This window comes from Rhineura floridana, chromosome 2, assembly GCF_030035675.1.
Source record: "Rhineura floridana isolate rRhiFlo1 chromosome 2, rRhiFlo1.hap2, whole genome shotgun sequence".
Classification (NCBI taxonomy): Eukaryota; Metazoa; Chordata; class Lepidosauria; order Squamata; family Rhineuridae; genus Rhineura; species Rhineura floridana.
The window spans coordinates 232,503,443-232,517,006 of record NC_084481.1 but is presented as its reverse complement, the minus strand read 5'-3'; the positions used below and the strand labels follow the sequence as shown (position 1 = coordinate 232,517,006).

Genomic DNA, 13,564 nt, shown 5'->3' with positions numbered 1-13,564 from the left:
AATTACTGAGCAAGTGGCAAAATTCTTGAACTTGGCCATTTTGACCAGACCCCGTATGATTGTTAATGGTAATTAAACTGAGTTGTTTTTACAATGTAGTATGCTGTTGGTTGTAGTTTGTGTTATTTTGTAGTCTTTTACTTCATAACATCTAACATTATGTTTTGTATTTGTGGTCAGTTGACTGTAAATAAAGATTTGATTGATTGATTTGATACTTACGGGAGAAACATTTACTCATACAGGTCTTCGACCGAAGCAACTTCTAGGGCTCTGCTAGGCTGTACCCAGATTGGGGCAGGCTTTGCTCTGCTGCTTCTCCTGGTGGGGGGGTGTCTTGTTCTGGGCACCTCTCCGCCCCACTTCTTGATGATGTAGGCTGCCACGTCAGCCGCTGCCTGTTGAACGCTGTAGCTGGGGCTCACCTCAAGCATCTCAAGAGCTGAAATAACAGAGGCAGATATGTCAGTGGGCCAACTCTTCAGACGGCAGGGGCAGATACCTCAATGGAACCTCCGGCCCACGGGCCTAGTTACTCCCCCCCAGACCTCCCCATCTGGCCCATGTGGCTGTTTTGGCCAAGCCGCACTCACCTGCTATATAGCTCATATCACATGGGCAGGTAAGGAATGCAGCTGGGCCAAAGGGACACCTCTGCAAGCCCTGCTTTTCAGGGCTTGCCTAGTGCCATGGCACTTTGCAAGTCCTGACAATTCTCAGATCATCCATATGGGCAAAAAAAGTCACAAGTCACCCAATGTCATTTTGCTGTCATGTAACTCATCTCTCAAGCTTGGCCTGCAGGGATGGAGAAGATAAGGATGCAGCCCACTGGCTAGATTGAGTTCCCCACCCCTCATCTAGCCCACTATCGTCTGCTCTGATGGGCAGCTGCCCTCAAAGGTCTCAGGCGAGAGAAGACTCTCCCATTTCCTGCTATCTGAGATCTTTTGAACTGGAGGTGCTGGGCATTTGACTTGGGATCTTGAGTATGCAAAGCAGGTAATCTGCCGGTGAGCTAGGGGCCTGACCCTGTTGACCTCTCATCCTGGCCTTTCTATAATGGAGTCTGGTTCCAGATTTGCCTTCGACATTCCCATATTACAAAGAGCATTTGCACCTGTGAGGTTCATATTATATTATATTATATTATATTATATTATATTATATTATATTATATTATATTATATTATATTATATTATATTATAGCTTTTTGCATGTTGCTTGATGTTAACATGCAGTCATTGTTCATGACTGAGTAAAAGCAGAGGAGAGACATTTGTCGTGTGAATGAACATTCCGGCCATTGTAGGCTTTTAAGCCTCATGTGTGGAGATGTCCAAATTATTCTCAAGTCTGTACCCATTTGCTGTGCAATTCTCTGCTTGCATTGTTAGAAAACCCTTTGCTAGGCCTAGCAGTCACAGCAGCTGCTGCTGCCCTCCCTGGCAACAGTGTGCAAGTATGTTTTTGATGACTTACAGATCAGCAGAAGCTGGCGAGATGTCTCATCTAGCTCTGTGAGCCGCATGTTCTCCAGAATGACTCCTAAAGAAAAGAAGTTCAATAAGGAAAGGTCAGGTGGTCTGAAGCCACGGTAGGGGCTTGCTCTTGTTCTCCTCAATGACTTTTCTGAGGCATCTGGTGGAGCACCCTCGGGGTCAGAATGCTGGCTGGCTGGAGCCTAGGAAAGAGTCCATGATGATGACCTACTCCTCAATTTCTCAATTTCTCATTTTTCCAGTCATAAGTTCAGTTCTCCACATTTTCATGTCGGATAGTGTGTGCTTTTAAAAAATCAGAATTTTACTGCCAATTTCTGCTAACATTTTTTTGTTGTTGTTGTTCTGTTGCGCCTTCAAGTCAATTACGACTTATGGCGACCCTATGAATCAGTGACCTCCAAGAGCATCTGTCCTAAACCTCCCTGTTAGATCTTGGTGGCTTTCTGCTAACATTCCAATTTTTTAATATGCACTTTTGCCTAATAGACACAAGTTTGCAAAGCAATTTCCTATACTATAGTGCATTTTTGCATGATATTTCTTACTAATACATGTGTTTTAATGCACAGTTTACCACTATATGCATTTTGGTACCCATTAGTTCCCTGGAGAACTGCATTGCAAAATTCAGAGACATGTACATTTCAAAGGACTACCGAATTTTTTTTCTTGAATTGTTTCGGGAAGTGCAAATCAGAGAGGTTCACCATTCAATGCAAACTGAATCAAATGTCTCCCATTTGCCTAGGTTCAGTCCGATGTCTGGGTGCAAAAGACTCCTGCCCGACACCTTGCTGCCACTCAGTGTCGACACTAAAGGCCACTGGATCAACTCGGTAGACATGACATCTTTGTATGTTCCTGCAGCACAGTCTGTTCTCCTACAAGGGAGGGGGAGTTGACAGGCCAGCGTTCAGGATGGGGAAATTTGAAGCTAAACTGGGGTCCCATCTGCGCTATACATTTAAAGCGGTATTATACCGCTTTAAGAGTTATGGCTTCCCCCAAAGAATCCTGGGAGCTGTAGTTTGTGAAGGGTGCTGAGAGTTAGGAGACCCCCTGTGCCCCTCACAGAGCTACAATCTCCGGAGTTTCCTGGGGAGAAGGATTGATTGTTAAACCACTATGGCAATTGTAGCTCTGTGATGGGAACCGGGGCCTCCGAAGAACTCTTAGCACCCTTCACAAACTACAGTTCCCAGGGTTCCTTAGGGGAAACCACGACTATTTAAAGTGGTCTCAGAGTACTTTAAATGTATGCCGCAGTATGTGCTGGTCTCGTGACCTGGACGAAACCTTTCCTGCTGGTGCTGGTGTTTAGAAACAGAATAGTCCTTAAGGGCCACTGAATGATCTCGGCACTCTTGCTGTTGCAGCACTGCCCTCACTAACCATCTGGTCTTGTAACATGAATGGGGGGACTCCTGGTCTTGCCATAAAACTGAACAGGAGACTACTGGGGGACCCTCTACAGGTGGGATGCAAAAGAAGTAGTTTAGTTACCTAACAATAACCGCAAAAAGGTTTCATGCAGTGGAGACCGGTGGCTCCAAAGTCAGTGGGGCAGTGGAAATTTTAGTCTGAACTTTTAACGAGCTGTCCAAGGTGCAGAGCTTGGAGTAAAACCCGGAGCGGATTCCATTGTCCCACTGACATGGAGCCACCAGCCTCCACTGGTTTCATGAAGATATTCATGTCAGTGGAAGAAGCCATTTTCTCCCTCTCCTTCCCACATAAATGTATGCACAGCTATATGACTCAAACAGTCCCCTCCGGCCTGGTGCCCTCCAGACATTTTGAACTCCAGCACCCGTCAGCCCCAGCCCGCCTTGTTTCTCACCTGACAACTCAAGGGCTCTTATTCGGATCTCTTCCCACCTGCTTAGGAAATACACCTCTGTCTTTTTCAATAGCTCCCTCCTCATCTCTGGATGGATATTTACCTAAAATGTACCAAACATCGCAGTCTCATTAATTTGCTGGGGTGCCAAAAGAAAAGCAAAAATGATAAGGCAAATGGCTTTTATTTTTTAAGTCATGAACAGTTGGTCACACTGTTGATCTTTTTATGGCTAATTTCCTTCTTGTGATTTTTATTACTAAGCACCGTGTTGTGCATTTGATGCAAAGGAAATGCACAAATAAAATCAATACACCTTTCCAATCTCTTTCCCCCCTGCAGCATCCATCCATCCATCCATCCATCCATCCATCCATCCATCCATCCATCCATCTTATTTATTTATTTATTTATTTATTTATTAGTCGCCCATCTGGCTGGTTATCCAGCCACTCTGGGCAACCTACAAAATAGACATACAAATACATTAGTCTGGGGAGTGGCCAATTTCTATATTCTGGGTTTCAGCACATTGGACAGTCCTTGAAAGTTTGGACGAAATCTGGAGGGGGTTACATCGCCCCACTGACATGCAGCCACCAGCTGCCACTAATTTAGAGGTTCTGACCTCAGCAAGCTTTGCCCACATCAAACTTCCTCTTCTGTCAAGTGCCCACTTACATCCAGGGTGCTTGTGCACTGATGTTTCTTTTTGAAAAGCCCGATTAATTACATACAAAATTATGTTATAAAATACATATATTATATGCACAATAGATTCAAGCCCGGTGAAGTACTATATTTCTGCAGCATAATTTCATTATCAATACATAAGTTCTTTTATTCAAATGCAAAGATGTATCACTGAACACCAAAGTCAGGATCATTCAGACCATGGTATTCCCGATCTCTATATATGGATGTGAAAGTTGGACAATGAAAAAGGCGGATAAGAGAAAAATCAACTCATTTGAAATGTGGTGCTGGAGGAGAGCTTTGCACATCCCATGGACTGCGAAAAAGACAAATAATTGGGTGTTGGAACAGATTAAACCAGAACTATCACTAGAAGCTAAAATGATGAAACTGAGGTTATCATACTTTGGACACATCATGAGAAGACATGATTCACTAGAAAAGACAATAATGCTGGGAAAAACAGAAGGGAATAGAAAAAGAGGAAGGCCAAACAAGAGATGGATTGATTCCCTAAAGGAAGCCACAGACCTGAACTTACAAGATCTGAACAGGGTGGTTTATGACAGATACTCTTGGAGGTCACTGATTCATAGGGTCGCCAAAAGTTGTAATCGACTTGAAGGCACATAACAACAACAAAAGTTCTTTTATATAGTTATCTGCATTGTTATGTAGTATCTGTGAATGTGCTGATTTCTTTAGGAAACCTGGAGTGCATATGCGTATAATGTTATAATATAATAATGCATATAATATGTGAGGGTTTTTTTTTTAGCGGAACCAGTAAAAAAGAAATCTCGCTTCTCATTGAGATCAAGGAGTGGAATGGAAATTAGAAAAAATTCATTGAATAAGCTCGACTGCGTGAGTTTCAGAAACTTCTACCCTTAGCTGAGATTGTTCTTAGGGAAAAGCATTTTGCTCTGTGTGCAGAAGGTGGCAGGTTCAGTCCTTGGCATCTCCAGTTAAAGGACCTCAGGAAGCAGGACTGGAAAAGACTCCTTCTGTCTCAGCACCACCAGTAACCAGAGCAGACGATACTGGGCTAGAGGGAAGAATGGACTGGGTTCATCATGAGGCAGCTTCGGATGTTCATACAAAACCCAAATATTGATTACAGTGTAGGGCAGCCTGTCTCAGTCTTGTGCCCTCCATATGTTTGGGGCTACAGCTCTGTCCGCATCATCCAGCATGGCCACTGGTCAGGGATGATCGGAGTTGTAGTCCAGCACCAGGTTTTGGAAGGCTAGCAGAGTGTCTATCTCCTACAACTTTATTTTATTTTTTCCTTTATTTTATTTACATTTCTATACCACCCTTCAAATACAGAATTCTTCCCAAGGTTCACATAAAATACAATAGGTTACATTTAAAAAAAAATCTCAATAAAACAATTCCCTATTATGCAAACTAGCAATCCAACATCAAAAACAAACCAGGGCCAGAGCAGACAATTGGATCCTCTACCCCAGTTAGTTTCTGTAAGTCAAGGTAAATAGAGGCCTGTTTGAAAAGATCCAGAGTTGGTGCCTGCTTAATATTGGGTGCCCAGGTGATCGCCTGCCTAACTTCCTTTGTTGGTGGGCTTCAGACACAGGTACAAGCAGCTTTTGAAACACAGGTACAGGCAACTTTTGAAAACTATTATTGATGAAACGTTGGCAAGTCAATCTGAGTTGACAAGGCTATGTTTTGGGGACAGGCCACTGATTGGCAATCCCATCCCAGCCAATCAGCGACAAAACTTTCCTCCTCTGCTGCCACCCCCTTCTTCTGCAATGACCTTGCATTATAGCCTCTTAATTCAAGAGTCTCCCTCTTTCTCTCTCACCAGCTGCTTGCAAATGTGCATGTGTAAATTCGGGAGGCCCAAGTTGGTGGTACGGTAAAGTTCTTCAATATGCATCCTCAACTTCCCTTTTGCCAAAAACCTCACCGACTGCAGAAATGCAGTTCTGCAAGCCTGAAAAAAAAAAGCAAAAGCAGAATGACACCATTTCATAATGATTGTCAGTCTCTCTCAAATAAGTGAATGAGTTGCAGGAAAGAAATTCTTTAATTTACACAAACTAAATATATAGCATGACCAAAGTCAGGTAAGAATGAGTGCTGCTAGACTTCGCTGAGGATCTGGAAAAATCCCAGTGTCTCCCTCCCTCCCCACAAAATACCTCAGGAGTCATCTGGTCCAAGAGCACCTTGGACAGCTCCTTGAAAGTTTGGACTAAAACCCGGAGCGGATTCCACTGCCCCACTGACATGGAGCCACTAGATACCACTGAGTGCCACCCCCAGACTGGATGTAAGTAAGGTGGCAGGCAGGTGGGAGTTGGCTGATGTTGATGGGGAAGTGCCTCATTTGCCCTAATGGACCAGCCTTCATTGTTTGAAACATGTTTTGATATATTTTTTTGAGCTGAGATTTGCAGAAGCCAGTGAATACTCAAGAGTGCAATCCTAATTTTCCTTACTTGGAAATAAGCCCCACTAAATTTAATAGGACTTACTTCTGAGTAGACACATTTAGGATTGCACTGCAAGTTCTGATCCACACATAAGTCCAGGAGGTGTCAATCAGGTCAGTTCTTATCAGAAATCTTCCAAATTATTCAAGAATCCCCAGCTGGGGCATCATCATTGTGGTGTGTTTTGTCATGAAGGAATGATGTCCAGCCAAGGAAGGATCACTTTCCTTTGGTATTCAGGGACCCACATCCACTACTGTGGGTCTTACCTGGGATGGAGAACAGCTTTTGTCCCTCTCTCATAACACTAGATCTTGTGAACATTCAGTGAAGCTGAACGTCGGAAGATTCAGGACAGACAAAAGAAAGGACTTCTTCACACAGTGCATGAGTTTAACTATGGAATTCACTGTCAGAGGAGACAGTGATGGCCATCAAGATGGATGGCTTTAAAAGAGGCTGGCTGCTTCCCATTGGGGGCATCTGGTTGGCTGCTGTGAGAACTGGACGCTGGACTAGATGGGTCACCGGCGTGATCCATCAGGGCTCGACTCATGCTCTTACCTCAGACACCTTAGGGCTGGGGTCCCACTGGTGAATCAGAAGTGGCACCAAACTCTTCCTAACTTGCTCAGCAAAAAAAGTTTTGGATCCGAATTTTGTCAAACCTGCCAGGATGCCACAGAGATGGAGAGCAGCCTCCCGAATGTCCACATCATCCTATAGCCAGGAAACAAACCAACAATGCATATAATAAGGTAAAGTTTGTATTAAAATGCATATGTGCGGGAAAGCAACGTACAGAAATGCATTCTTTTAGGGAAAATTGCTTTTCAAGAATGTGTATATTGTTACTCTTTAGCAGAATTTAACTAAGATGCAGCGAAGTAAAGCTACGTGCGCTGTGTGATTTATTATTATTATTATTATTATTATTATTTGATTTATATCCTGCCCTTCCTCCCAGCAGGAGCCCAGGGTGGCAAACAAAACTGAAAGACGCAGGTTTTCATCCTGCATTCAAATAATTGAGACTTTAGACTTTGTAAAATAAGAAAAGCAACTTTATTTATAGAACTACATCGTTGATAGGAAAGGCATAACTTAATTCTAAATAAGTTGGAGGTGCAATGACCAGGCTTGGTCATCCGCCCCATCCTAGAGAGGGATAAAAAAGTCTCCTCTCCCTTGCCTGGATGGAGAAGAAGGAAGGAAGGAGAGTTTGGAAGTGAGGTCAGCTCCCTGAGAGTATCAGTTTACAACAGAAGAAAGACAGGTTAGGATAGACAGCCTAGTCAGCTGGAGGACCCTCTCTTTATCTCCCCTCACGCACGCAAAGAGAACCTAATGGAAGTTGCTCTTGCCACACTTCCAACTTAGGCAAAATTGCATACAAGCCTGTGTGTTTTGTGAGAAATGTGCAGTAAAATGCCAATTAATTTTCAGGAGGACTTTGAAAATCACCATCACCATCACAAACCAATGTGGAAACTGAACTTCTGATTGGAAGGATGAGAAACGGAGAAGAGGACCAGAACCCATCCCTACCGAGACCACTTCTCAGCTTCCTGGGGGCCTCTTTATGCAGCATGACTGCAGCGAATCCCCTCCCTGTGCCAGTCTCTGGCAGAAAGGAATAGGCAAGAAGCTAAATGTGGAAGGGCTGCGGCTCAGTGGTGGAGCTTCTGCCTTGCACACAGAAGGTCCCAGATTCAATCCCTGGAGTCTCCCAGTAGGACTGGGAGAGATACCTGATACACAAAGCCAGATCTTGAGTGAATCAAAGCAAGTGGAGGTCTCTACTCTCTCAGTGACTCCCAGAGGGAAGGGAAGGGGGGGAGGTTCCATCATCGGCTTACATCACTCAGGTAGGTGAAGGTCTTCATGGAGATGTCTTTGAACAGGAAGCCTACATCCCGCTTCTTTAGGTGAGGAAAGACCAAGGCAAGTGCCCTGAGACCCTCCAGCACCACAATCCCATCATACAGAGCACCAAGGAAAATAGCTACGATTGTCTTCTTCTGCTCTTTCACCTGCAAGGACACAAAAGGAGCACCAGTGATGCTGAAGATGGACGAGGGTCTTCCCCCCCTACAAAAATATCTATTTTATTGTTATCAAATATGCAACGATAAACAAAATGGAAAAGGGCATAGCGCCCTTCCCTGGCTCTCCCTGTCAGGTTCCTACCTGCGCGTGGCTACTGCCTGAGGCACCACCAGGGACTCCACCAGTCCGGACTGTCCTTTTTTATTGTTTCTCTCCCCGCTCTAGCACAGATCTCAACAGATCCCCCTGCTAGGCAACCACCAGTCACGTCCTAATACTAGTATTCCCAGAGACTCTGAATACTGGTATTGTTATTCTCTTAACCGCTGCCACCATTTGTTACAGTTCCCCTTCAGCCTTGGTCATTACCTTACCCTCCCTTCTGGTCTGTGAAACCCCAGCCAAGGATCAGGCCTTTGGTAAACCAAATTAAGTATTTATTAAAGATAACAAAGCTAACAAGATTAACAAGATTTCTTCTTAAGGCACATAAGCATATGGTTTTACTCAATACTAATCCGAACTCCACCCCCCTCCTTCTCCACTCTCTCCTGGCAAACCACTCTCTCAAACCCACCAAACAACCCACTCTTTCTCTTCTCCCCCCAGATTCCACTCTCACTCTTCCTTTTATACGTTCAGCCATTTTAAACACTCAGCCAATCATCTAGCATTCTACTGCCCATTCACTCCCCCTCCTCTTTCACTCCACTTACCATGTATCTTCTAAACAACCAACACTTACCATATATACATTAATATAGGAACATCACATTTCCCCCCCCCCCTTAAACAATGGCAGAGTATTATTCCTGTTCCAGGATTTATACGTCGCGTTAACAATATAAACAAGTCTCTATGGGGAAAATGTCTTTCTTTGTCCCTCCGTCTGGTCACGTCACTGCAGTCCCAGCCACTTGCCTGGAAAGTCCATCGGCCAGTACATTGTCCTTGCCTTTTATGAACTTGAAGTCCACTTGATAGTCCTGTAGGGCCCAGGACCACCTCTGCAGCATAGTGTTATGGTTTTTCATAGTCTGCAACCATAACAAGGCCCGATGATCCGTAGTCACTGTGAATCTTCGTCCCCACACTTATGGGCGCAACTTGTTCAGTCCCCACACGACCGCTAGGCACTCCTTCTGGACCGACAAATAGTTTTTCTCCCTCGGCGTCAGCTTGCGACTCAGGTACGCCACTGAATGTCTGGTGCCTTCTCTCTCCTGCAGCAAGACGACTCCCAGCGCCAGGTCCAACGCATCTGTAGCCACGATGAATGGTTTCTCATAGTCTGGTGCTATTAATATGGGTCCTTGGCACAAGGCTTGCTTCAGTAGATCAAAAGCCTTCTGACATTCATCCGTCCATACCACACGCTCAGAACACTTCTTCTTTGTTAATTCATGCAAGGGGGTTGCTATTTCCCCCAAATTTCTCACAAACTTCCTATAAAATCCAGCCACACCCAGAAATGCCCTTACTTGTTTTTTGGTTAAGGGGATCGGCCACGCTTGTATTGCCTCCACCTTGCTCCATAAGGGGGTGATTTTCCCACTCCCCACCTTATGTCCTAAATAGATTACTTCATTCAACCCAAATTGACACTTTTTCACTTTTATTGTTAGCCCTGCTTTCTTTAATGCCTCTAATACTGCCATCAGGTGTTGGACATGCTCAGGCACCGACTTGCTAAAAATGGCCACGTCATCGATATAGGCCACTGCAAAATCTGACATGCCTCGCAACACAGTATTGATTAGCCTCTGAAATGAACTTGGTGAGTTCCTTAGTCCCATGGGTAAGGTCACAAACTCATATAACCCATCTGGTGTACTGAAGGCAGTTTTGGCTCTGGATTGCTCGTCTAGTTCCATTTGCCAAAATCCTTTACAGAGATCTAGTGTAGAGATAATGGTTGCTGCCCCCAATAACTCTAAGATTGCATCTACCCTAGGCATAGGATACGCATCTGGGACAGTAATTTTATTGATTAGCCGATAATCAATGCAAAACCTGGTCGTTCCATCTTTTTTCGGAACCAGGACAATACTTGAAGCCCAGGGACTGATGGATTCCCTGATCACTCCTAATTCCAGCATATCTTCTACCTCCTTTTTGATCTCATTCAAAACTTTCCCATTCACATGGTACGGAACAGATCTGATTGGGGCATGATCTCCAGTATCAATGGAATGTATAACTATACTGGTTCGGCCAGGTTTGTTGCTAAAGAGATTCCTATAGGTTTTCAAAACTCTCAGAATCTCTTCTTTTACTTCCTCCTTCACCTCCTCTGACCATTCCACTTGATCTACCCCTCCTTTGTCTTTGCTTTCCTGTACCAAATCTGGAAGTTCAGGCCCACTTCCCTCAGGGAATAAGGTAACTTGCAACACCTGTGCATCCCTGGTATGGTAAGGCTTCAACATATTTACATGAACCACTTTGCTTTTGTTTAATTGGTCTGTGGTGATCACATACGTCACTGTGTCAAGCCTTTCTCTGATGGTATATGGTCCTTCCCAGTTAGCCTGTAATTTGTCATGTTTCCTGGGTATGAACGCCATAACCATATCTCCCACATCATACACACGTTCCCTGGCTGTTCTGTCATACCAGTAACGTTGCTTCTCCTGTGCTTGACTCAAATTCTTTTCCACCACCTCCATCATTGATGTTAATTTATTGAGGAATTCCAATACAAAATCTACAGATGTTTTGTACTCTCCCAGGGTTCCTTCCCATGAATTTTTTAATAGTTCCAAAGGTCCCCTCACTTTTCTAGTGAACATGAGTTCAAAGGGTGAGAAGCCTGTTGACTCCTGAGGGACTTCTCTGTATGCAAACAAGAAGCATCCCAACCGTTCATCCCAGTCTTGTGGGTGATCTTGAACATAGCTTCCGATCATGCCCTTCAAAACGCCATTGAATCTCTCTGTTAACCCATTAGTGGCGGGATGGTAAGTAGTGGTCTTTAGATGTTTTAGACCACAACATTTCCACATACATTGCATCACTTCTCCCATGAATACACTGCCTTGATCCGTCAGCACTTCATGAGGAAAACCCAGCCTCATAAAGATTTTTAATAAAGCCTCTGCCACTACAGGGGCTTCCACGGATCTTAGTGCTTCTGCGTCTGGGTACCTGGTGGCAAAATCCACCACCACCAATAGATATTTCTTGCCATGCCTTGTGGGTTTGGAAAAAGGGCCCACCAAATCTATTCCCACTCTATAAAAGGGTTGTCCAATTATAGGAAGGGGCTTTAAGGGTGCCTTAGTCTTTACTCCACTTTTTCCCACCTTTTGGCATATTCCACAAGATAGACAATGTTGTTTTACATCTTTGGAGATGTTTGACCAATAATAGTGTGCCACCAATCTCCTCTTGGTCTTTTTTATTCCCAGATGTCCTGCACATGGGACATCGTGGGCTACCTCTAGCAATCTGGTTCTGTATTTGCTAGGTACTATCAATTGCTTCACTGGTTCACATTCATCCTTTCTCTCAGCAGGCATCCACAGTCTATATAAAATCCCATTCTCACACACAACTTGATTCCTCAGTTTGTCAGTGAAAGGAATCTGTTGGGTCAGAGCTTGTTCCTTTATCTGCTTCAAACTTATATCTTTATGCAGCTCTTCCCTGAATTACTCTGCTTCTTTCTTATCAGAGACCACTTGATACAGTTTGTCTCCTTCAGCAGGCCTGCTAGTGGTTGCTATGGTGACCTGAGGCTGGTTAACAGATTCCACCCTGTTTGTTTCAGCCCCCCTTAATATGGCTTCTTTTTCTCTGCCAATTTGCTGTCTGGTCACTACATAGATCTTTCCTTGGGCTCCCATTACATCTCTTCCCAGTATTACTGGTTCTTGTTGCTGGGCATTAATGCCTACTTTATATCGGCCCTCTCGGCCTCTCCAAGTCATTTCCACCAGGGCCACAGGCAAACTTTCTGGTTGACCCCTCACTCCTTGGATAGTCACAGTTTCCTGAGGTAATATTACCTCAGATTTTATTAAATCTGGCCTCAGTAATGTCTGAGCGGCACCAGTATCAAGCAATGCCCAATAATTTGCCCCTTGTACACTCACTTCCTCTCTCAGACTTGAATCAAGGTCTGTTACTTCTGTCCAGTTTATCTGGCAGAACTGAACCTTTTTCGCTGTTTCTAAAGCCTTGGGCTCTGTTATCACTGCCCTTGTCTGAGCAGGATTACTAATGGGGTTGGCAACCTCACATTGAAAACGTAGGTGCCCCGGTCTACCACATTTGTAGCATAATTTCTCCTCACTTTTAGGGTACACAGATCCACTCTGGGGTGTCCTGTGCCCTTCAGATTTTACTGGAGGACTCACTCTCTGTGGTACCACATCCCTTCTGCCAGCATTATATGGTCTGGGTTTAAAATCTCTTGATGTTTTCCCCACCCAGCCAGTTCTGTTGGAGGCGAAGTGATCTGTCATCTCTGCGGCCTCCTGCACCGATGTAGGGGAACGGTCTTTGACCAGGAGCCTTATTTCTGGTGGTAACTGATGGTATAATTGATCCAATATCATGAGGTTTTTCACCTCCTCCACAGACTGAGCTTTGCACTTGTCAGCCATTTCCCAAATATGTCCATCAGTTTTGCCCCCAGCTCCACAAAAGACCTCCCTGTCTGTATCTGGCAGTTTCTGAAAAGCTTTCTAAAATAATCAGGCCCCAGTCTGAATCTTTTAAACACTGCTTCTTTGAATTCAGCATAGGTGACGGGCCTGTCTGAGGGGAAATATTGGTATACCTCAGCCAATTCCCCTTTAATCAGGTTTGATAAATACTGCATGTATTTATCTTCAGGTAGCCCCCACAACTGAGCTGCTTTTTCAAAGGTGCTGAGGTAAATTTGAGGATCTTGACCAGGCTCATAGACAGCAAAGTCCTTTGGAGTAATTTTTATTTTTGCTCCATCTCAGTCCTTTCTTGTTTCATCAGAATGAAACTTCTCTCTTTCAAATTTTAA

The 13,564-nt window shown here is 44.3% G+C and overlaps 1 protein-coding gene across 1 annotated transcript in view; it reads right to left on the bottom strand.

Moving 5' to 3' along the window:
- Positions 1–233: 233 nt before the first annotated feature.
- LOC133378047 (maestro heat-like repeat-containing protein family member 2B) overlaps positions 234–13,564 on the bottom strand; it is an 82,512-nt gene continuing 69,181 nt past the window's right edge. The window contains exons 32-37 of the mRNA XM_061612826.1: positions 8,370–8,543; positions 7,075–7,230; positions 5,877–6,008; positions 3,347–3,449; positions 1,484–1,549; positions 234–442 (exon numbers count right to left, since the gene is read on the bottom strand). Coding sequence (XP_061468810.1) covers positions 234–442; positions 1,484–1,549; positions 3,347–3,449; positions 5,877–6,008; positions 7,075–7,230; positions 8,370–8,543 — 840 coding nt within the window. The remainder of the gene's footprint in view (positions 443–1,483; positions 1,550–3,346; positions 3,450–5,876; positions 6,009–7,074; positions 7,231–8,369; positions 8,544–13,564) is intronic.